The 26257-nt window shown below is 38.9% G+C and overlaps 1 protein-coding gene across 1 annotated transcript in view; it reads left to right on the forward strand.

Annotated features, from left to right (window-relative positions):
• Positions 1-26257, forward strand: part of ERO1B (endoplasmic reticulum oxidoreductase 1 beta) — a 168209-nt gene that overhangs the window by 50918 nt on the left and 91034 nt on the right. The window contains 2 exon segments of the mRNA XM_053711099.1: positions 16098-16217; positions 25202-25285. Coding sequence (XP_053567074.1) covers positions 16098-16217; positions 25202-25285 — 204 coding nt within the window.

Here is a 26257-nt window from a genome sequence, read left to right on the forward strand (position 1 = left end):
ACTAAAAACAAACTAAAAACTACTTCCAAAACTATTCAGCTTTGATATTAATGAGTTTTTTGGGTTCATTGAGAACATGGTTGTTGTTCAATAATAAAATTAATCCTCAAAAATACAACTTGCCTAATAATTCTGCACTCCCTGTACTTTTATTATTTGTTATTTTTTGGTTTGTCTGTTTTTCTTGTAATTTTAAATCTGACATTTGTGGGCTTTCAAATTCCTGCCACTCATATCATTGCCATATTCCATACAGTCATGGGTTATACACAGTAAACATTTATAGCTGTTTCTGACTGGACTCAGCAGAGAAGATAGAAAAGGACACCTAGGTTACAGTATGGCAGCACCCACACTAAAACTTTACATTTATTTATTTTCAAGAGTTAAAAGTTTTCGGGTTTTTATAGCTCACCCATATTGTGTACAAATTTTAAATGTTTAAAAAAAATAAATAAAAAACACTTGTTGCTGTTTGCAGTTATGAACTAGAATATATATATTCTTTTTCTCTTTTCTTTTCTTTTTTTTTTCTTTTCTTTTTCTAGACTAATAGAAACTGTGCAGTATGAACAAAAGTTTCTATTTTTGTGGTAAACATCAGTGCAACGCAGTATCTTGTTTGCTCCTGTTTCGTTCCTACAATTTTTATTCAATGTTTGGTGTTACAAAACATAATGCAGGGTACGGATGGAGATTTACCCTGCACGGAGTATAATTTGAGCAAATGTGTTATATTTTATTTTGTTTATATGACTGAAAAAACTTTACCCTGCGTGGTGCACAATGTGAGCAAATGAGCTCTGCTATATTTTTTTGATACTGACGAAAAATGAATTAAACGCGTTAAAAAAAAATAATATATATTTTAGAATATTTTATATTTTTGCATTAATGCCTGCTAATATCTAAATAATTACCATAAAAGGAATAAACACAGTTACAGACCCTTTCCATTACTACATGAAAGGTTTCAGTTGTTGTAGCTCTCTGCATTTTAAAAAACATTGTCCACTGTAGAAACAATATGCTAGATAGAGATAGTTACATTCCAGGCCCTGCTTAAAATTTACATAAATTATATCATTATACATTACCTAAAGCTTTGTGATAAAATCAGAAAATTATTTATTGCTGGTAATGTATCCTTTTGAAAAGAGTTCAGATAAAGTGCAATGGGCTTGATTTATCAAGCTAGGGCGAACAGGGGTGTACAATCACAAGTCAATCACGCGCAGGCAGGGGGCGGGATTGCACGCGAGACCGGGGAGATTTAAATTCTCCAACTAAGAGGTGGAGAAGAGTCTAGGAAGCAGTGGTCTGATGACTGGTGCTTGATAAATACTGACTGCAGGTTCTCTTTTGAGAACTGTTAGGCGAAGGGTTTAATAAATCGAGCCCAATGTGTAATTTTCTAATGTCCCGCATCTCGGTGTATGCAGTTGCTGCTGTAATGGTTGTTTCTCTAAAAAGGTGTAAAACTGTTGTAAATTCAGAGCTACCGCTGTATGTGTGTTTGTGTATAACACAAACACAAAAATCGAAGAAAAATTATAATAAAGCGATAATCGGTGGCGGGGGGGTGCTGCTTACGGAGCTTATCGTGCCCCCCTACTTACCCCACATTCCTAGTAGTCTAGTGGCCGAGCACAGCTGGGGGAATCCACGGCTTGCAGGTGACGTCATCAGGCCTCAGAAATCCAAATTTCTCTTACTTGGTGTATTCAGTCCACGGATTCATCCTTGTGGGATATTCTCAATCCCTACAGGAAGTGGCAAAGAGAACACACAGCAAAGCTGTCCATATAGCTCCCCTCAGGCTCCGCCCCCCCAGTCATTCTCTTTGCCGCTCTAACAAGTAGCATCTCCACGGGAGGGTAAAGAGTTTGTGGTGTTAGATTTGTAGTTTTTATTTCTTCAATCAAGAGTTTGTTATTTTAAAATAGTGCCGGTTTGTACTATTTACTCTGAGGCAGAAAGTGATGAAGATTTCTGCTGAGAGGAAAAAGATTTTAGCATGTTGTAACTAAAATCCATTGCTGTTCTCACACAGGACTGTTGAGTACCGGAGAACTTCAGTTGGGGGGAACAGTTTGCAGGCTTAACTGCTTAAGGTATGCTCAGTCATTTATTTCTAACAAGACCTGGTAATGCTAGAAGACTGACAGAGATCCCCATGAGGGAAGGTAAGCCATTTTCTGAAACACAGTATAGAAGGATGGCTTCAGTTAAGGGCTTAAATACTGGTAGACACTGTGATGGGCTAAATCGATTATTTTATTGATGGAATATTATATTTAAGTGTTTGAAACGTTGTAAACACTTTTTGGGGTTTTTATTTCGCCTGGCATATTATCAGACGCCTAGTCTGACTTAGGAAGGCCCCATAACTCTGGACTGAAAGGGGAGGGGGCCTCATTTTCGCGCCTCAGTTGCGCAGTTGATTTTCAAGATAGCTCATGCAGCTTCATGTGTAGAGTCCTGAGAGTGCAGGAGGACATCAAGGAGGCTTATATTTCTGCTACAAATAACCCTAAGGGAAGGTAGGGCCGCAGCAAAGACTGTGGCACCGTGCTGTAGTGTGTTAAACGGTTGTTTACTGCAATTTGCTCCGGTTTGGTCAATAAGGGGTTAATTGATTTAAAAATGTGTGTGCAATCATTTCAAAGCATTGGGATCATGTGTTGAAATTTTCATAAAGATCGGATGTTTTTTGGTGATTTGGAAAAAAGTGTGTGCTTTTTATTATTTAAAGACACAGTAACGTTTTTTCAAAAAGTGATTTTTTTTTCTGTATTGTAGTGCTGTATAAGTATGTCAAACATGTCTGAGACTTCAGATAGACCTTGTACTTTATGTTTGAAAGCCATGGCGGTACCCCCATTGCATTTATGTGTAAAGTGTGCTAAAACATCTAAGCATTTTAAAGACCATCCAGTGACACTTAAAAATGTAGCCCAAGATGATTCTTTAACCGAGGGTAATGAGGATAGTCCTTCTTCCTCTCCCCATGTGTCGACACCAGTTACGCCCGCGCAAGCGATGCCTAGTACCTCTAGCGCATTGGCTCCTATTACTTTACAACAATTAGCAGCAGTGATGGATAATTCCCTTGCAGCATTTTTATCCAAACTGACAGTTTTTCCAAGAAAGCGCGATAGCTCAGTTTTAAATACAGAGGATGAGCAATCAGACGCTGTGGATAATTTATCTGTAGTACCCTCACAAAACTCAGAAGTAGCGGTGAGGGAAGGTCTGTCTGAGGGAGATATTTCTGATACAGGAAAAGTTTCTCAGCGGGCAGATTCAGATTCCTTAGCGTTTAAATTTAAGCTGGAACACCTCCGCGTACTGCTTAAGGAGGTTTTAGCTACGCTGGATGATTGTGACCCCATGGTGGTCCCAGAAAAATTGTGTAAGATGGACAGGTTTTTAGAGGTCCCTGTATACACTGAGGCATTTCCGATCCCAAAGAGGGTGGCGGATATTGTGACTAGGGAGTGGGAGAGACCAGGTGTACCCTTTGTTCCCCCCCCTATCTTTAAGAAAATGTTCCCCATAAATGACCCCAGGCGGGACGAGTGGCAGAAGGTCCCTAAGGTGGAGGGGGCAGTTTCAACACTTGCTAAGTGTACAACTATACCAATAGAGGACAGTTGTGCTTTCAAAGATCTTATGGATAAAAAAATTGGAAGGATTGCTGAAGAAAATTTTTGTTCAGCAAGGTTTTCTTCTTCAACCAATTGCCTGCATAATTTCTGTAACTACTGCAGCGGCTTTTTGGTTCGAGGCCCTGGAGGAGTCGCTCCAGAGGGAGACTTCATACGATGAGGTCATGGATAGAATTCATGCTCTAAAGCTGGCTAATTCTTTTATCACTGATGCCGCTTTCCAGTTAGCTAAACTAGCGGCGAAAAACTCAGGTTTTGCCATCATGGCGCGAAGAGCGCTTTGGCTCAAATCATGGTCGGCGGATGTGTCGTCCAAAACAAAACTGTTAAATATTCCCTTCAAGAGGAAGACTCTTTTCGGCCCAGAGCTGAAAGAAATTATTTCAGATATCACTGGGGGCAAGGGTCATGCCCTTCCACAAGATAGGCCATTTAAGGCCAAAAACAAGGCTAATTTTCGCTCCTTTCGCAACTTCAGGAGCGGACCAGCTGCAACCTCTGCTGTCGCAAAGCAAGATAACACTTCCCAGCCCAAAGCAACCTGGAAACCCCTGCAGGGCTGGAATAAGGGTAAACAGGCCAAGAAGCCTGCTCCTGCTACCAAGACAGCATGAAGGGGTAGCCCCTGATCCGGGACCGGATCTAGTAGGGGGCAGACTTTCTCTCTTTGCTCAGGCTTGGGCAAGAGACGTTCCGGATCCCTGGGCATTAGAAATAGTTGCTCAGGGGTACCTTCTAGAATTCAAGGATTCTCCCCAAGGGGAAGGTTCCACAGTTCTCGTTTGTCTTCAGACCAAACAAAGAAACAGGCGTTCTTACGCTGTGTAGAAGATCTCCTAAGAATGGGAGTAATACACCCAGTTCCAATTGCAGAACAAGGACTGGGCTTTTACTCAAACCTGTTCGTAGTTCCCAAAAAGGAGGGAACTTTCAGGCCAATCCTGGATCTAAAGATTCTAAACAAATTCCTCAGAGTTCCGTCTTTCAAGATGGAAACCATTCGGACAATCTTGCCAATGATCCAGGAAGGTCAATATATGACTACCGTGGATCTAAAGGATGCGTACCTACATATTCCTATCCACAAAGACCACCATCAGTTTCTAAGGTTCGCCTTTCTGGACAAACATTACCAGTTCGTGGCCCTTCCTTTCGGGTTGGCCACCGCTCTCAGAATTTTCACAAAGGTGCTAGGGTCCCTTCTGGCGGTGTTAAGACCGCGGGGCATTGCAGTAGCACCTTACCTAGACGACATATTAATACAGGCGTCGTCTTTCCACAGAGCCAAGGCTCATACGGACATGTTCTGGCCTTTCTAAGGTCTCACGGGTGGAAGGTGAACGTAGAAAAAAGTTCTCTGTCCCCGCTTACAAGGGTTCCCTTCCTGGGAACACTAATAGACTCGGTAGAAATGAAAATTTTTCTCACAGAGGTCAGGAAGTCCAAACTGTTGAACACCTGCCGAGCTCTTCATTCCATTCCTCAGCCTTCTGTGGCTCAGTGCATGGAGGTAATTGGTTTAATGGTGGCGGCAATGGACGTAGTCCCTTTTGCCCGAATTCATCTCAGACCACTGCAACTGTGCATGCTCAAGCATTGGAATGGGGATTACGCAGATTTATCTCCTCAAATACAAATGGACCAGAAAACCAGAGACTCTCTTCTCTGGTGGTTGTCTCAAGTTCACCTGTCTCAGGGAATGAGTTTCCGCAGACCGGAGTGGATCATTGTCACGACCGACGCCAGTCTGTTAGGCTGGGGTGCGGTCTGGAACTCCCTGAAAGCTCAGGGTACATGGTCTCGGGAAGAATCTCTTCTCCCAATAAACATTTTGGAGCTGAGAGCGATATTCAACACGCTCCAAGCATGGCCTCAACTAGCGGAGGCCAAATTCTTTAGATTTCAGTCGGACAACATCACGACTGTAGCGTACATCAATCATCAGGGAGGAACAAAGAGTTCCCTAGCGATGAAGGAAGTATCCAGGATCATCAAATGGGCGGAGGATCACTCCTGCCATCTATCTGCAATTCACATCCCAGGGGTAGACAACTGGGAGGCGGATTTTCTAAGTCGTCAGACTTTTCATCCGGGGGAGTGGGAACTCCACCCGGAGGTTTTTGTTCAGCTGACCCAGCTATGGGGTATTCCAGAATTGGATCTGATGGCGTCCCGTCAGAACACCAAACTAACCCTTTACGGATCCAGATCCAGGGATCCCAAGGTGGCATTGATAGATGCTTTAATAGCGCCTTGGTCATTCAGTCTAGCTTATGTCTTTCCACCGTTTCCTCTTCTCCCTCGGCTAATAGCCAGAATCAAACAGGAGAAGGCTTTGGTAATCCTGATAGCGCCTGCATGGCCACGCGGGACTTGGTATGCAGACCTAGTGGACATGTCATCGGTCCCACCATGGAAACTGCCATCGAGGCAGGATCTTCTAATTCAAGGTCCTTTCAAGCATCCAAATCTAGTTTCTCTGCAACTGACTGCTTGGAGATTGAACGCTTAATCCTAGCTAAGCGTGGTTTTTCTGAATCAGTTATAGACACTTTGATACAGGCCAGAAAACCTGTCACAAGGAAAATTTACCATAAGATATGGCGGAAATATCTTAGTTGGTGTGAATCCAAGGGTTACTCGTGGAGTAAGGTTAGGATTCCTAGGATACTGGCTTTTCTCCAAGAAGGATTGGAGAAAGGTCTGTCAGCCAGTTCCTTAAAGGGACAGATATCTGCTCTGTCTATTCTGTTACATAAGCGCCTGGCAGCTGTACCAGACGTTCAGGTGTTTGCACAGGCCCTTGTTAGAATCAAGCCTGTTTACAAGCCTGTGGCTCCTCCTTGGAGTCTAAATTTGGTTCTTTCAGTTCTTCAAGGGGTTCCGTTTGAACCTTTACATTCCATAGATATTAAGTTATTATCTTGGAAAGTTTTGTTTTTAGTAGCCATTTCTTCTGCTCGAAGAGTCTCTGAATTGTCTGCTTTGCAGTGTGATTCACCCTATCTGGTGTTCCATGCAGATAAGGTTGTTTTGCGTACCAAACCTGGTTTTCTTCCAAAAGTGGTTTCTAATAAGAATATTAACCAGGAAATTATTGTTCCTTCTCTGTGTCCTAATCCAGTTTCTAGGAAGGAACGACTTTTACACAATCTTGACGTGGTTCGTGCTTTAGAAATTCTATTTAAAAGCAACTAAAGATTTCAGACAAACATCATCCTTGTTTGTTGTCTATTCTGGTAAGAGGAGAGGTCAGAAAGCGACAGCTACCTCTCTTTCCTTTTGGCTGAAAAGCATCATCCGATTGGCTTATGAGACTGCTGGACAGCAGCCTCCTGAACGAATCACAGCTCATTCTACCAGAGCTGTGGCTTCCACATGGGCTTTCAAGAATGAGGCTTCTGTTGAACAGATTTGTAAGGCAGCGACTTGGTCTTCACTGCATACATTTGCCAAATTTTACAAATTCGATACTTTTGCTTCTTCGGAGGCTATTTTTGGTAGAAATGTTTTGCAAGCAGTGGTGCCTTCCGATTAGGTGACCTGACTTGTTCCCTCCCTTCATCCGTGTCCTATTGCTTTGGTATTGGTATCCCACAAGTAAGGATGAATCCGTGGACTGAATACACCAAGTAAGAGAAAACAGAATTTATGCTTACCTGATAAATTTCTTTCTCTTACGGTGTATTCAGTCCACGGCCCGCCCTGACATTTAAGTCAGGTTCAAATTTTATAACTACAGTCACCACTGCACCCTATGGTTCTCCTTTTTCTCCTAACCGTCGGTCGAATGACTGGGGGGGGCGGAGCCTGAGGGGAGCTATATGGACAGCTTTGCTGTGTGATCTCTTTGCCACTTCCTGTAGGGATTGAGAATATCCCACAAGTAAGGATGAATCTGTGGACTGAATACACCGTAAGAGAAAGACATTTATCAGGTAAGCATAAATTCTGTTTTCTACTTATTTGACAAATAAGACCCTGTGGGAATGGGTTAAAATGTTAATAAAATATGCATCTTCCACACACATATATATACGTATATTACGGAACAGTGCTTCTTTGAGGGATGCCTTTAGTGACGTTATAGAACCCTCAAAGCATGCATCAGTAACCAAAAAGCCCCCCCCCCCCCCCCCAATTTTAATAAAATAAAACACAAATACTACCTTATTTAATGCATGTAATTAAACTTCGTATTCTAAAATATTTAAGCATTCAACAAGTGTACGGTCACTGGAAAATAGGTTTGTTGTATGTGGTTGTGCAATAAAGCTACTTTTTTTAATGTGACTTTAGTGGGAAGCTACTTTAATAAGTCCCTTTCTTTAGGGTTTCAAGGTGTCCAATATATAACTGTGTGTGTGGGGGGGGGGGGGGTGGGGGGTGGTGGCGGCGCAATTTCAGGTGAAGCCACCTCCCTGAAATTAGTTTTTGCAGGTTGGGATGTCTGTGTGTTTATATATATATATATATATATATATATATATATATATATATATATATATATATATATATATATATATATATATATATATATATATATATATATATATATATATATATATATATATATATATCAAACAAAAGCGCACTGATGGTGTCTGAGGACGGATTTTGTGACCCGAAAAGTTCACATTAAAGTGATCATTTGGAAATGAATCCCAATTGGAGTGCGCTTTTTTTGCCTGCTATTAAAACTTTTGCAGCACCGTGGGTTATTGTTGCATGAAGTCTGGATTCTCTGGATATAATATATATAATGGTATGGTTTGAATTGACTGGGTCAGCTGAAAAAAAAAAGTTGCGTGGGTTTCTCACTAAAAATTACCTGCAGTAGAATATGAGCAATATGTACAATATGAGCAATATGAGCAGCACCTAAAACTACAAAATAAACTCAGCACCGTAGAAATGGCTCTGCAAGCAGGGTTATTTTTGTATTTAATGTAATTTTAAAAACTCTAGTGCATAAGAAGAAGAAAAAAGTCAGTATATCTGCATTCATATCAGAATATTTCCTCTGTTAAACTATTAGTGCCAGTAATATCCCTCGAAATCTTCCGTTTCTCTCTGTGCCAGCAAATGTGCTGTTCATATTGTGACCCTATTTGCGTGACTAATGCCAATGATGAAAAGCAGGCGACTTTTTATGTCTGAGTTTCTAGTGAGGTAACTTTATTACAGCAACTTATTTTCTTTGACTGGTGTAGGATTATTATAGCTGTGTGTGCGGTCAGTACTAGGCACTGTCAGACTATTAGAATAAACCTAAGTAAACATTATGAATTTCTAACATTATTCTCCCTGTGGATATTGAGTTGGGCAGCACTACGTGGTCATTGCTGATTGGCTGTCCCACCCGAGTCTACCTTTTCATATTGGAGCTTTTCTTATCGGTCACTGACAGCTCACATTCAGCCCAGACATGAAACGGTTAAAATTGTACAATGACAACGGATACCTGGCGTGCGTTCTGAACATGATGGCTGAGCCTAAAGTGTACAAAACACTAAGGCCACGCCCTTTGGCAAGGTTTTCTGTCTCAATACAGTGTAGGTGACAGCTGTCAGGGAGCCACATTTGTTCCTAGTATTTAATATGCTAATAAAAAATACACTGGAAAAGTGCGGAGTTTAGAGCGGCTGACTAGAGTTCTAAGTCACACCCGTTACACCTGTATTTATTTATTATGCACTGTTCTGCATAAACCGTAAGAACCACACCCACAATATATTTAGCCACACCCACAAGGTAGAATCTGTAAAAACATTATTGGCATGGTCCTAAAAAAAAAGTCCAGCATTGAATTTACGCCCATTTTGACTTCACTCCGCCCCTAGCTCTCAGTTTGTGCCCCCAGCCTGGATGCTTCCCCAGTGTGGGAACCGCAACAGCGAGACCAAGCTGGGGGCACTGTTAGGTGTCTCGGCTCACTAAGCGCGAGTCCGAGGACCAGCATGGTCAGACCCGCATCTGGCAGCCTCCGCATAGCGAGCTCTGTGCTGTTGGTATTGGCGCTTACCGGCACCCCCCCTACAGGCAGCGAGCAGCAGGTGAGGTACCGGACAGTGCCACTTGTATGTACTGGTAGAGCATCACAGCATATTGATACCCTGCGTAGTCATGACTTTCTATGTACCGGTATTATTGTCACAGCTGTGTAGCTTCCCATACTGTGCAATTTACCATAGTTTTACTTTATCAGCATCCAAAAAATATATATTTATTTTAATGCAGAATTGTCTGTGTGCATATGTTTTAATAGAGTTCACAAGTAAAGTAACACCTTTTCTATCAGATAATATACATATGTGTGTGTATATATATGTGTGTGTGTGTATATATATATATATATATATATATATATATATATATATATATATATATATATATATATATATGTGTGTGTGTGTGTGTGCCACAAATAATTTAAAATATACTGCTATTAAACTTATTCCATAATTATATATAATAATCATTGTTGTAATCTTTTAAAATAAGTTTATTAATAAATTACACATTTAATTTTATCCAAAATAAATTAGTATGTTTATAATTACATGCTACGGAAGATTTAATTTTTAATTGTGCAACATAATAATGCCTATAAGTTTGAAACCATGTTTTCTGGTTAAATGCATTTTCCACTTTATTATGTATTCTATGTATATTCTGTGCCTGTACCTTACAGGTGTTTTTAAATTGATTTTTTAAGGATGATTGGGTTGTTAACATAAGCCTTGGGCCACGTCAGTTCTCCTAACAGATTTCATTAGCTTTGTATTTATGTTGCTATGCAGGGGATGCTTTTAGTTTTTAACTAATTTCGCTTTTATAAGTATATGATGGTTAAACCTTTTCCAGCTAATGATACACAGGTCTACATAAACACTTTGCTATTGCCATATTTTATTGTTCAGGATAAAAAATAGTCACTAGTTTGATAACAGATGGTAATTTGGTTATTGCGTGACATCTGAACACTGGTGCTGTCTCAGCTGCTGTAGTAATATTTGTTTTTATGGTTGATTTACCAAATTTGTGAACATTACTTTAATGTGCTATATTGACATTTTTAGAGTGTGCAAAGTGATCTATAATTTTTATTTAGAAAGGGCAAACATTCATCTATCAAAAGCATGATTAATTTTGTATTTTTCACGTAAACGTCCACTAGGCCTGGAGTAGTATGACATTGCTTGGGTCAAGTAAAAACAATAATGCTTTTGCAATATGAACATAAAAACTACTATAAGAAAGAACATTCTTTGTTTTAACACTTTCTTATTGCTCTTTTGCTTGTAACTTTGTTTAACCTCCCTATAGGGTTAAATACATACTAAAAGTTGTCTCTGGACTGGCAGAACATTATTGATTTAAAGCTGAACATGGCAAGTGATTGGTAGCTATGCACACATGTTCCTGCTGCTCCTGATTGGCTCAGCAGCCATATTCAGCTTTAGCTCAGCAGTACGTCTAGTCCAGAGCTGCCTTTAAAGGGACATTCTGATTTATAAATGACATGCTCAAATTTGTTATAGCATGCAATTTTTTACATCACTGACCCTAGATTTCTGGACTTTAAATGGATTTAAACAGTTATCTAGGGTCCGTTATTAAAGTTTGCGGACAATCAATGCACACATGGCTGAATTTTGGCCTTAGCCGACTGTCACATAATTATTATTGTTAATCCAATTATTATTATGAATGTATTTTTAGATACAAGAATACAGTAAATATTGTTACATCAATTTATTTTAGCTGTTTTTCTATTTTTAGTATTAAACATGACACATCAATAGAGGGGTTTTCAAGCAGCATAAGGTGCCTTTATGGTAAAATGTATTGTTTCATAAATACATAGATGTCCATAAGGATACATTGTTCTTCTCATTCTTTATAGTTTAAAAAAACAAACACTTTCTTTATGCGCAGAGATACTAAACCCAATTTTTCCTTTTTTCATGATTCAGATAGAGCATGCAATTTTAAGCAACTTTCTAATTTACTCCTACTGTCAATGTTTCTTCGTTCTCTTGCTATCTTTATTTAAAAAGCAGGAATTTAAAGCTTAGGAGCCAGCCCATTTTAGGTTCAGCACCCTTTATAGCTACATTTAGCAAACCAATAAGCAAACATAACCCAGGACTGAACCAAAAATGGTCCGGCTCTTAAGCGTTTACATTCCTGCTTTTTAAATAAAGATAGCAAGAGAATGAAAAAAAAATTAATAGGAATAAATTAGTCAGTTGCTTAAAATTACATGCTTTATCTGAATCATGAAAGAAACAATTTGGGTTTAGTGTCCCTTTAATCATTATATACATTTCTTGTTTTAAAGCTAAAATACAGAGTTTACAATAAACATAAACGTTTCATTTGTATTTCATTGTACATTTTCAATTGAATGTCTGTATGCTTCCTCACTGGAGCTGTAAGTGCTTAAATGTTCCTGTCCAATAATTTATTTTTCTTTTTTTCTTTCTTTCGTCTTCATCTTTGCACCTGCGGTAGTGCACTTAAATTTCTTTGAAAAACAAGTGGTCCCTGTTGGCTTTCACTTGCTAACAAGGTGTGCTGCTAGGGTAATTAAATAGAATTTGCAAGTCACAATACACTGCACTCAGTTTCCATAGCTCATATATTTGTAGTTTAATGTATTAGAGCTTTACAAATACCCGTGTTTTGTTTTGGTTTTTGGTTTTAGTCTACAGATGTAAAATGGGGGGGGAATGACTATTTATTTTTCTTAAAGGAATGCTATGTCACAATTACGAGAAGATAGTAGATAATTGTGTACTAACCTTGGCACAGGTGTTGCACAACAAGATTAAGCAATATTTGAGGAAACCATTTTATTTGTTCATCAATTTTTGGGATTTCTCTGTGTGTAACTGAAACTCAGACCTTAACTAGACGTCTTCCTATTTCCTTGCCAGATCAGCTTCTTTTTTTTTTTTTGTATTATTTTTCAACACCACAGCAAAGCAGAATAGTGTTTTGTGAATATTTTATATTGATTTAAAGGGACACTAAAGTAGGTTGAAATTATAATGGGATTGTCCCTTTATTTATTTTTTTAACACATGGTCCCTTTGTCCGCAGAACTTTTTGAATGGATGTCCTGTTTTTTTTTTCAGTTTTTTTTTTTTTTTTTTTTTTTTTTTTTTTTTAAATCATAGCTGTTAATTGATATATTTTTTTATTATACATGCACAATACTTACACTGGCATTATTTTTATGACTATTGCAGTGCTATGGCATGCAATATCTGTAGCTTTTAGTAGCTCGGCAACTGCACAACTACAGTTCCCTGCATGCTGCAGTGGTGGACTCGTGTAAAAGGAGGTAGAAGTCTGTGCACCTTTTTGGTGGCGTCTGAATGGGAAGTGGGGACCAGTGTTAATTTTGTCGACTTTAACTAGACTAAAATGAGTATAAAACTAAAGAAATTCTGATGACTAAAAAAACGACTAAAACTAAAATGGCATTTTAGTCAAAAGACTATGACTAAAACTAGATAAAATTTGCTGACAAAAACGTTTTATGCAAGGTGTTATAATCAATCCATATCTAATTACTACTCTTTTGTCAAATTTATGAAACTTATTTTTTATTAAATTTTAAGATAAATAGACATGTTATATACCACAACAGTTAAATCTGTATTGCATGTTCAAACCTTAATACCATAAATAAAAACAGGTTAATAAACCTCTACTCCAGAAGTATATAATGAGTTTGGAAGTTCTAGAGCAGTGCTAATATCGTTGCCGAAATTCTTTCGATTTTGTGAACAATCAATTGATTCTTACACTAGAAATAAGCATAACCCACAAGTATGGGTTTAAGTTATGCTGTGCCTGTGCTAGCTGCAGACACTTTTTGTTGTGTTGAGTTACTTGTTTTAATTATTAACAGAGAACTTAAAGTTTTTATATTGGGTAATATGTGCAATACAACCAATACAGTTTACAGTTTTGTTTTTTTATATTTTTAAAGTTGCACTTCTGTTTGTTTATGAAACTTGGTTTTATTTAATTTTAAGTTTAATAAAGATGTTATATATCACAACGGCTAAATCTGTATTTGTATTGCATGTTTAAACCTTAATACCATAAATAATAACAGGTGTTATCTTTACTCCTGAAGTATATAATCAGTTTGCAAATTATAGAGAAATGCTTAAATAATGCATTACACTTTAACTAAACCTTTACATTTTAGTCGACTAAAACTAGACAAAAACAATTCAGGTGACTAAAATACGACTAAAACTAAGACTACATCGAAATTTTCCTTCAAAATTAACACTGGTGGGGACTGGCAGATTGTGAGCAGAGAGAGAGAGTTGATCTGCAGATAGTGAGCAATTGAATGTGAGATAGTTTAAAAGCAGAGAGATTACCCTGAGTTTATGTTTAATAACTATTAATGTGTTTTTATTGTGATGTGATATGTTGCGTATATTAATTTATAAAACCAAAATGGTTTAGGTGTAAATAGATGGAGTCTTCTGGCTAACCAATTTAAAAAATCACCTGTTAAAAAATAAATAATAGGAATTACAGTTGATTATGGCTGGTATATATTATCTGTATGTTTTCAGCAATGTTGCATGTTATGTTGATAATAACCATGATAGTAGCTGTTATTTTCATTAAATATTTAATTTAATGGGACTGTCTACTCCTGAATTGTTGTTGTTTTAAAAATATTGATAATGGTCAGTTTTGCATAACCAACATGGTTAGATTAATATACTTTTTACCTCTGTGATTACCTTGTATCTAAGCCTCCGCAGACTGACCCCTTATTTGAGTTTTTTTACAGACTTGCATTCTAGCCAATCAGTACTGACTCCTTGGTAACTCCATGGGAGTGAGCATCTGTATGGCACACATAAACTAGCACTGTCTAGCTGTGAAAAACTATCAAAAATGTACTGAGACAAGAGGTCAGCCTTCAAGGGCTTAGAAATTAGCATATGAGCCTAACTAGGTTTAGCTATCAATACAAAATACCAAGAGAACAAAGCAAATTTGATGATCAAATTTAAATTGGAAAGTTGTTTAAAATTGCCTGCCCTAACTGAATAATGAAAGTTTAACTTTGACTAGACTGTCCCTTTAAATTAAATGGTTTGAAATGCTACAACCAAAACCTAGTCTAATTCATCCTTTTCATTTTGAGCGTGTTGTCTATGAAGTGTCCCTCCCCCCCCACCCCCCTCTCAGATCTTGTCACCTTACACCACTGGTTTTCAAATCTCCCTAAGCATGGCTACTGTTATCATGCTTTTTTTTCCTGCACCTGTCTTCAATGCCGTTCTCTTATTTTAACTCATTACAATGATCAATTAGGGAAGTTTTGCATCATCACACTGGGTGCCACCATCTTGGCGCTTATGTAACTTTTAAACTATGGGGGAAAAAAAATCTTGCAAAATGTAACACTTTCACTCTCTATTATGTGAGCTAAACTGAAGTGCAATGTACAGCTATCAAAAAGCAGAACTGTGAAACTGCACTGCTTCTATCACAGGATGTAACAATACGTAAGCTACAGGATAGCGGTGCCCAGTATAAAATGCAGAGCTTTACCAGCTGGATTCTATAATGAGGCAAAATGAGAGAACAGCTTTAAAGTGATGGTAAATCCTAGCGTTTGTGAAACGCTAGGATTTACCATTGGAATAAATAAAGGGAATTCCAGTCATGAAGTATAACATACTTCACGCTGAAAGTTCCTTTATTTGTTTGAAGCGTTCACGCGCGGAGTGCTTCAGGCAGCCCACGGGAGAACGCTATTTTGCTGTGAGGTGATGTTTCCACCTCTTAGTCAATAGCGTGCGGGCTATCCAGCTTGGCGCCAGCTGGTAAAGTATATATATATCTGTGAAAAGGTGTCATGGAAAGATTTACCAGATAGATAGCCACAGTACAATATCACAAGGAAAATATGCCATAATAAATTTGTGCTAGCCAGGTAAAGTGATCTGTACCACATATGCTTCTTTGTATGTAGTGAAGTTAGATGCAGAAATGTAAGCTGCAGCATACTTGTTATGCAATCCAGCCTATCTAGTGTGGAAGTGGAAAAGGCAATTAGTTATGTTACATTACATGAAATGTGGACATAATAATCTAAAAAATAAATGTATATTTATTGTATTCCTTTAGCCTTATATGACTTTTAAACATTTATGTTGGGGGGGAACACTTTTATATTGATATAGATCTAAGGCCTCTTTATTTTCCATCTGGTCCATACTTTAGATTTATTAAAAATAATATATATATTTTATTGCCTATATCCATATACATTACTGTTAACATTTTATAACTTGGCACATAGACTACACAGCTGCCTAATGCTTCTAAATCACGTTCTAAATGTAATTGTGTTTTCTTGTGCAGTTAACTGGAGTCTTGGATGACTGCTTCTGTGATGTTGAAAGCATTGATGCATTTAACAACTACAAGATTTTCCCAAAGATACAGAAACTGCAAGAACGCGATTATTTTAGATATTACAAGGTAAGTTGTGCATAACTGTACATATTTCAATACCTACAGTTCAATTTTTGCAAACTTTGTAAAGTTTACAGAGAACAAATACTTCAAATTACACTGGTTAAAAAACTGTAGAGTAGGAAATTAGTGAATTTTACTAAACTGTTTAAATGCAAAGTACATCTATATTTTTATTTTAAAAAATAAAAATGTAATATTTCATTTTCTTGTCGTTTTTTTCTTTTGTTTCATAATAACTTTTCTAATGTTTTAAAAACATACATTTTAAGAAAAAATGCTACTCTTATCATAAATTAAAGGAAGATGAGATGGTAATATAAAATGATACATTGTATATATAAAACTGTACAATATACTTTTATTTTTTTTTTTTTATTTTTTTTATTTTTTTGAAAACTGTTTTATTGATTCAAAACAAGATTGTACAATGCATTTCGAATGATATTCTTATCTATGGTAGACATATATTATATACATGGCATTGACATTATTGGTTTTGAGCTAACTATAACCCGGGTTCTTGTAAATGTCTCAAAGTCCAAAGTTTCACACCGGGGATTGATAACTGGTCTATGTTAACTTACTCTTATACTTTGAATCACAAAAAAGAGAATTGAATCTTAAAGATAATAACAGTTTGTAAACAACTTAAGCTTGCACATAAAACAAACAGAAGAAGAAAGAAAGTAAAAGAAAAAAGAAGAAAAGAAAAGGGGAAAAAGAAAATATCTGTCTTCCGCTATATTATATGTCTCGAGGAAGTACGTCTTCAAAAGAGATTTTAAAAGTGTGGTTGTCAATCTGTCCTTTCGTTCTTTAGTCCTTCTAAAGAAAGTCTTGTTGAAGTGCCCCCCCTGGGGGCCTAGGAGCTAAGTTTCCGTGGATGCAGTTGGGGCGCCATCTCGTCTACCACCCTCCCATAGGAATTTTATGTCTGCTAGCATGTGTGCTTTCCCCCTCTTAGTGTAGCCATATTCCTCCATGTTTAGGAGGTCAGTTACTTTGTCTATCCAGTTTGTCAATGTCGGTGAGTAGGGGGTCTTCCAGTGTAAGGCTATGAGCGATTTGGCTCCTGTCATGCTCATTTGGAGTATAGTCAGTCTTAATTTGCATGGTAGTTTCGGCAGGTCATTCAGTAGCGCAATTCTAGGCGACAAAGAGATGTCATTCCCCAGTAGTGGTCTAAGATAACTTTCCACTGCGCTCCACAGGGGTTGTACCTTGGGGCAACTCCACCACATATGTAGGTAGGTGCCTCTCCCCTCACACCCTCGCCAGCATTTCCCTGAGCTTTCAGGGTAGATAGATTGTAACCTCTCCGGGGTGAGGTACCAACGTGATAAGACCTTGTAGTTGAGTTCTAGGGCTTGGGGGGAGGTTGAGGCTTTCCCTGTTCGCATGAAAATGTATTGCCAATCTTCTATCTGTAACTCAGTGCGAATTTCTGTATGCCAGTGATATGTGTATGAAGGGAGTTGTTGTGCATGTTTTCCTTGGATCATTTTCTTTGCTAAAGACAGTGAATGTCTTGCTGTTCCTTTAGTGATGCAGTGGCTCTCAAATGGGGTTAGCTCCCTCAGGTAGTCCTGTCTATGGGGTGATGTATGTACAAAGTGAGCTAACTGGGAATATTTTAACCATCCTGAATAACTACCTCCTAGTATGTCATTCAAATCTTCTTTCTTTTTGAGCTTCCCCCGTGTAACAAATTCATTTAATGGACTAGTATACCCCCAGCCCGTCAATCTCCTTTGACCTTTATCCAATCCCCCTATTAGTTCTGCATTTCTCGGGATTGGGAATAGTGGAGAACGAACTCCCGAGATATGTTTTCTCCTTGTGGTGATTAAATCCCAAGATTCAAATGTTCTACGGTGTATGGTAAGCTCTGTACACTGGGGTGGTCTGAGTTCTTTAGGGACCCAACAAAGGGCTCCTACCTCAGGGGTTTTGAGGATGTGTGAATCTATTGCTACCCACGCTTTAGTATCAGCCGACCTGTGCCAATCTATTACTCTCTGCAACGTTACTGCGTCTAGATAATCTTGTATACAAGGTAAGCCTAATCCTCCCCTATCCTGTGTTCTATATAGGTTTTCCCTATTCACCCTCGGCTTAATTTTCCCCCAGATAAATAGATTGATAAGTTTTTGTATATGCACTACATACCATTTGGGGACTGGGATTGGGAGGGTTTGGAATACGTACAAGACCCTGGGCAAGACTGTCATTTTAACACATTGAGTTCTCCCCCACCATGTAATTGGTTTAGATGACCATGTATTGAGGTCTACTTGTAGTTTGCGAGAAAGTGTCAGGTAGTTTTCGTCGAATAGTTGTGCCATGTTTGGGGAGATATTTACCCCCAGATATTTTAAAGATTTTTCTTGTAGTTTTAATGGGCATATCTCACTGATGGAGCAAAAGTTGGGGGTAGGGAGTGATATGTTTAAAATTTCTGATTTATGTTTGTTAACTAGGAAGTTGGAGAATTTACCAAAGGTGTCTATTTGTCGCAGCACTTCAGGTATACTGGTGAGGGGATCTGCTAGTGAAAATAAGATGTCGTCTGCGTACATCGCTACTTTAAAGCTATGAGGTCCTATTGGGATTCCTTTAATCTCTTCGTTCTGCCTGATGTTAGCTGCAAGGACTTCCATAGTCAGGATAAACAGTATGGGGGATAAGGGGCAGCCCTGTCTCGTCCCATTTTTTATGTCAAAGGGATCTGAAAGCATTCCATTGGCTTTGACTCTAGCTGTAGGTTGGGAATATAAACTAAGTATACGTTGTATCATTTTGGGGCCGAATCCTTGGGAATGTAAAGTTTCTTTTAGAAAGGTCCAATTAATGCGATCGAATGCCTTTTCGGCATCTGTCCCTATAAGGACTGAAGGGATGTTATAACGTTTGGCATAAGAGGACAAGGTAACCGCCCTAATTGTGTTGTCCCTGGCTTCCCTCCCAGGGACAAAACCCACCTGATCCGTATGTATGAGGGAGCTAAGTATTCCATTAATTCGTGTGGCCAAAATCTTGCCCAGAATCTTGACGTCCGAATTTAAGAGGGATATAGGCCTGTAACTACCCGGGTCGGTGGGGTCTTTGTTGGGTTTTGGTATGACCGAAATATGTGCCATCAGCATATCCCTAGAGAGAGTAGGGTTTTCGTCTAAGGTGTTGAATAAGTGCAATAGGTGTGGAGCTAGAATACCTTTAAAGGATTTGTAGTATGCGTTGGTAAAGCCGTCGGGACCTGGGCTCTTTCCTGTGGGTAAATTGGTAATGGCTCTAACAACTTCTGTTAATGATATGGGAGCTTCCAAAGCTTCCTTTTGTGTTTGATCTAAGGCCGGAAGGTCTGCGGCTTTTATATATTCCTGCATGTCTTTCAAGTGTTCCAACGTGTCTATGCTGTCTAAATTGTATAGCTTAGAATAGAATTTACTAAAATAGTCTGCTATTTGTTTGCTATCATGTAAGTGTTGTTTGTCTGTGGTCACTAGCTTTTCCACTTGGGATCTAGCGCGTTGGGCTTGTAAGAGTTTAGCGAGGAGAGGGCCTGATCGGTTTCCTTCGTAAGCATATAGCTTCCTAATATTTAGAGCTTTTCTTTGTGCTTCCTTCCTTAAAATATGATTTAGATCCTGTCTGGTTTTGGTTAACATGGTGTATATCATAGTATCTGATGGTGCATTTTTGTGTTGGAGTTCTAAATTCCCTAGTTGCCCTGTCAAAGTGTGTACTTTCTCATTATATGTCTTCCTCCTAAATGACAATTGTTTGATGCATTCTCCCCTCATAACAGCCTTATGGGCTTCCCATACCAGTTTAGGTTTCATATCAGGTGTAGCATTTATTTGGAAATATTCCCGTAATGTCTTAGTCAGGGTCTCTTTGGTTGCTGGATCGTTGAGGAGCGAGCTGTCTAATCTCCATATGAAGGGGGTGATAGGATGATTGGGCCATTTCAGATTGATGCTTATCTGGGAGTGATCTGACCAGGCAGTTGGCTGAATATCGGATTCTGTGGCTAGAGCTAGGTTGTGTCTCTCAATTAAGAGGTAATCTATTCTCGTGTAGACTGCCCAGGGGTGAGAATAAAACGTGTAGTTTCTTTGTGAACTATGCTGTATTCGCCAGACATCTATCAGGCCTAGCTGTGACAGGCAATTATAAATCGCGTTTGGGGGTCGGGCTAAGGAGGGTGTCTTCCCAGAGGAGGAATCTAACGTGGGGTCCAATGTTACATTCAAATCCCCACCCAAGATTAAAGTCCCCTTCTTATTATCGTTTATTAGTTTGCTAAGTTGGTTGAAGAATTTCGCCTTATGATTATTGGGAGCATATACATTTGCTAAGGTCACCGGGTTGTTAAATAGTGTCCCTATTAGTATCAGAATTCTACCCTCATCATCTGTTACTTTTTTCGTTAGTTTAAAATGAATATTCTTGTGTAGCAGAATCCCCACACCATTTGCTTTTTTACCTGGTAGGGAGTTAAAATAAACCTCTGGATGTGACTTGGAGAGGAATCTAGGTTCCGCCTGCTCTTTGAAGTGGGTTTCCTGAATAAAGATAATCGAGTCTTTGTGTTTAGCAAAGCATCGCAGTGCTATTGAGCGTTTTGTGGGAGAGTTTAGTCCCTTCACATTTTGTGAAATAAGCGTCAATGTGTTGTCAGTCATTTGTGAGTGTGTCGAGTATATGTAAAAGCTCTTACCCCATGTAGGTAGTCAGCAGTGGTAGTTGTCAAAGCGGCTGCATCAGGATGACCTGGCTTGTAGTAAAGGACAGAAAGGAAGAAGGTCGGATAAGGTGACTTTACCCTTTTAAGTGGAGCAGAAGTAACAGACATGAGAGGAAAAACAAAAGAAAAATTAACATAACTGTAATAATACAAATCTTTTAACAAAATCTTGATACATCTCAATAGTGCAAATAAGGGGTATAAACCCATATCTACTGGAAGTCGGGGGACTATGGGAAGCAAGAGAAGGAAGTGGAGGGAAAGGGGGAGAAGCTGAAGGTGGATGGAGGGAAGGGTCGGGGAGGAAAGGGAGGAAGGGGGAAGGGGCGAGGAGGGAATAGAAGGGAGGGAGAAGAGCAGCTGGCCAAAGTAACAATAGTAGTAGTAAAGGGGGATGAAGAACCAAGTTTGGCCAGCTCTGTTTCCGGGGCGGTACCCCGAGCCGGGATGGGGAAATTGGAGGTAATTCAACTAATGGAACATTTCAACTCTTTCAAATAAACCCCTCAAATCATTCAATTACAGTGAAGGCAGTTTATAATAACTATTTCAATATATTAACTGTTGATCAAACCTAACATATCTGGTGAAGCCTATGAGGCTAGCAGTCAGCACTTGGCCTCGAGTCACCTAAGAAGAAAGACTCTGTATATGTCATGCAGCAATTCAGGTTATATCTTCTTCTTCTCCGTCTCCAGTCAAGGAGCCAGAGGGGGTGTTTCTCCTTTTTTTCGGGACTGTTGTCCATTCTGGGCGTTGTGGCCTCTGTGGGAGGTTAGTCTGAGTTTTATTACCCCGGTCTGGGGCTTTTAAAGATGGAAGGGATGGTTGCGATATTTCCAATTGCTTGCAGAAGCTCTCTATGTCCTCAGGGCTCCTATATGTATAGATCTTGTCGTCCTTTGTGACTTTGATAGAAAAAGGGAAGCCCCATCTATATGGGATGCCAAGGTCGGTTAAATGCAGAGTTAGGTACCGTGCTTCTTTTCGTTTCGCCAATGTGAGGCTGCTAAGGTCTGCATATATCTGTATACTGTCTTCCCCAAAAATGATCGGTGATTTCTTTCTCGCTGCCTGCAAAATTCTCTCTTTGTCTGTAAATTTATGACAGCACAAGACAATGTCCCTTGGAGGAGCTGTTGCGGAAGGCCGTGCTCTCAAGGCCCTATGTGCTCTGTCCAGAACAATAGTTTCGCCTGTATTCAGATCCAGCAAGTATTTAAATAAGTTTTGTAGGTATGAGGCTATTTGTGCTTGAAGTATCTGCTCCGGGACACCTCTGATTCTGAGGTTCTGTCGCCTACCTCGATTGTCGAGGTCCTCCATTTGTTCCTGCAGCCGTACTATCGCTGTATTCTGTTGTTGAACAGCTTCTTCTAGGTTATCTGAGGTTTTAGTCGTTTCTTCTACTTGTTCTTCTAGCAACATCACTCTATTTCCTAAAGCAGTAATTTCTTTCTTTACCCCTGCTAAACCTTCCTTAATCGCTTGGTTAACCTGTGACATGAAAAAGGTAAGATCCTTCTTGGTGGGAAGGTTGTCCAAGTCAGCTTTTGTGAGTGGGGTGTTTTGAGTGTCGCCCCATTGTGAGTTTTCTTCCAAGCCATCTGCGCTGTCTTCAGTAAGCATGTTTGTGTTTGAGGATGTTAGCCCTTCTTGGGGTTTGAAAAAAGCATTTAGCTTGGTATTTGCAGACATAGCTGGTTTATTTGACTTTTCAGCTTTATGCTTGTTGCGTGATGCCATGTTGGTCTTTTATTTAGAGGTATCTCGGCTGCGGATTCCGCGCCCTCGTGATTATGAGAAGGGAAAAGTTTGTGTAACCTCAGAATGTTCTATGTATTTGCTGCTGTTAAATGTTCCACTGTCACCCAATGATGAGTGTGGGCTGCATCTAATTTGTATAGGTGTCGTCCGGAGGAATTCTTTGACCGTTTTAAATAAGGACAGGCTGATTGTTTATAAATATAGTTACTGTCCCTGCGGCTTTTCTGGCATGGAGGCCGGTTTTAGCATTATCCCCCCTCGGGGGTTTCCATGTTAGGCTGAAATAATATTGAGGGCCTGCCAGGAGTGCAGTTTGTAGAGGCTTATGTAGATTGATATCTCGTGTTTCAGGGGGGGCCTAAGTGCTAGGTCAGTCTCTGCTTGTAATGTCCCTTGTGAGCCCCTGTCGTGTGCATTAAATGTATACTTGCGGTCAGCTGTAGGTGTAGGTAATCAGCGGCATCGATGTCCAGCTCCTTTCTGGTCCCTTTTACATTCAGAGTGGGTTGCTTTGGTCCGCTTGCTGCTAATTGTTCTCACCGCTGCTGCCTAGTATGTGTTGTAGCTGCGTCACCATGCTCCTGCGCGATGCTTAGGCCTCGGGGTCGGCGTTCTCACAAAATTGTGTTGATGTGGGGGTTTTTCACCCATGTTAGGCTCCCAAGGTGGTCGGATAGATGATGCCTCCTAATGGCAGTAAATTAGTGTTTGATACTGCCCGGGGGACCCGCCACCCGGTTTCAGAGCTCCGGAGCTATCTTATTCTGCGGCCATGTTCTTCGTCGGCCGACTCCGCCCCCCCAATATACTTTTATTTATTGTATCCCTTTTTTTGTAATTCCATTCTGAAATTGGGAGCTTTTCACTTCCTGTTAGACATGGAAGTGCAGAAAACAGTTATATTCCACACAGCCATTGGCTGCACACTCAAGTGACCTATTTATAACTGTCTCTAATTGGCCACAGCAGAGAAGGTAACCTAAGTTTCAACATGGCAGCTCCCATTGTTTAATAGACACTAAAACTTTACACTTATTTTGTCAATATTTAAACAACTAATGACACTTTAAAAAAATACGTCTGCATGTTATTCTCAGACTAATCTTTTCTTTGAATGCATCATTCTATCTAGCATTTATTTAGTGTTTAATGTCCCTTTAAATAGATATTGTGAAGAGAATGTTGTGTATTAAATAACTCTACCTAAACACAATTTCTAATTCATACATTTGAAATTGACCCTCCTCAAATAACATTATTTTTCTTTGTTTCATTTAAAATTGTTGTCTTAAAATTATACTACAGCTTTTTTTTAAAATTATTTTTCCTTTTTATTCTGTTTTATATCCACAAACAGAGCTGAACGAATAATCCTTATTAGCCAATGAACAATCTGTCTCAAGTGAGTTGAGTTGTGCTTAGTCATGCACATCCCGTTAGTTTAATAATAAACCTACACCGCTTTAACTTATAGAGCAATAATAGAGATACATTAAAGGGATACTAAACCCAAATTTTTTCTTTTGTGATTCAGACAGAGCATGCAATTTTAAGCAACTTTCTAATTTACTCCTATTAAATTTTCTTCATTCTCTTGGTATCTTTATTTGAAATGCAATAATGTAAGTTTAGATGCCGGCCCATTTTTGGTGAATAACCTGGGTTATTCTTGCTGATTGGTGAATAAATTCATCCACCAATAAAAAAAAGTGCTGTCCAGAGTCCTGAACCAAAAAAAAAGAAGCTTAGATGCCTTCTTTTTCAAATAAAGATAGCAAGTGAACGAAGAAAAATTGATAATAGGAGTAAATTAGAAAGTTGCTTAAAATTGCATGCTCTATCTGAATCACAAAAGAAAAAAATTGGGTTCAGTGTCCCTTTAAATGCTCTCATTTGTTAGTGTGCTAGACCAGCCCTTCTTAAACTGTGGGTCGCCACACCATATGGGGTCGTGTAACCCTAATGTGGAGGTCGCGAAAAATTCAGGGAGGCCTGTGTAATATATTTTTTTATTATTATTATTTTTTTATATACGTGTACGCTTTTCAACAAAAGCTATAAAGAGAATGAAAAAAATTGATAATAGAAGTAAATTAGAAAGTTGTTTAAAATAGCATGCTCTATTTGAATCATGAAAGAAAAATGATGGGTTTTATATCCTTTTAAGTAATCAATTTATCCATGTAATCTGTTTTTATGCATCCATATAATTTTCAAAGACTAGATTAAGTTTTAAAAAAGTCATATCTTTACTAAATAAAAATGGCAGTGTTATGGGGTTTAATTATGGTAAACGTATGTGTTGAATATGATGAGAATTGTAAATGTCCCAGTTTAGCACTCTGCTTTTAATTAAACTATGGCTACAATATGAAAACAAAACTACCTTGCATAAACATAATGTAGAATTTGTTCACTATAATTTAAAATAGATAATCCTGCTGGTTAACCAGATTCATTTTTTTTCCAGGTTAATCTGAAAAGGCCATGTCCTTTTTGGCCTGAAGATGGCCATTGTACCATTAAAGACTGTCATGTGGAGCCATGTCCTGAGGTATATTATATCTGTGATTTAAAACCTATTTCATAAAAAACTTAGGAGGATATTTTTTTATTATTTTTTTCTTTCCTAAATATGGTGAGTCTACAACGTCAACAATTATTGTTGGGAATATCACTCCTGGTCAGCAGGAGGAGGCAAAGAGCACCACAGTTAAACTGATAAGTATCACTTCCCTTCCCACAAACCCCAGTCATTCTCTTTGCCTTGGTGCATGGAGGAGGTGAAGTTTTGGTGTCTGGAGAAAGTTGGATCTCTATCGCTACAAGCAAGATTTTAACTACTTTGAAAGCCAGAGTTGGTTACTCTGTTATTTCCCCTTTTTCAAGGATTGGGTCTAGCTGTACTCCACGTTAGTCTCTTCAGTAGGGCAGTGGTGGCTTTAAAGCAGTTAGAAACTTTTAAGGTGTGCCTTGATGCGTTTTCCTAACATAATTGCTGCCTATGGTATAGAAAGCCAGAGTGGGTTTACTCTGTTCATTCTTTTTTTTATACAGGTCTCTGGGAGGAGTATGTGTCCTCTCATACCGTGTGAGCAGTCCTCCTGCTGGACGGCTAGATACAGGTAAGTGCTTTAGTTCTTCTAAGTTGGGAGACTAGCACTGGGAAAGATTCACTTTGGCTGACGTAGCTCACTGCAAAATAAACAAGCAGTCCTGGTTTATAACCTCAATAAGTTTTCAACATTGCCTGTAATATTTATTGGGACATTGTATATAATCCTTTGGGAAAGGATTTTTTTAGGCAGCGGCAGGCACTGTTATATGTGTGAGACATGTAATTATTCCCTGTGTGGGGGAATCATTCATTGAGGCTGTAATTTTTATTTTGAGAAGCATATATATTTTAATATGTTCTGCAGCGTTTTACATTCCACTGTAGTACAGGGGTCTGTTATTTGTGGGAAGAGAATAATATGTATTGTTCTAGCTCCCTACTGCCCATAATAGGTCCGCCAAGAAGCTC

This window comes from Bombina bombina, chromosome 4 (assembly GCF_027579735.1).
Source record: "Bombina bombina isolate aBomBom1 chromosome 4, aBomBom1.pri, whole genome shotgun sequence".
NCBI classification, from domain to species: Eukaryota; Metazoa; Chordata; class Amphibia; order Anura; family Bombinatoridae; genus Bombina; species Bombina bombina.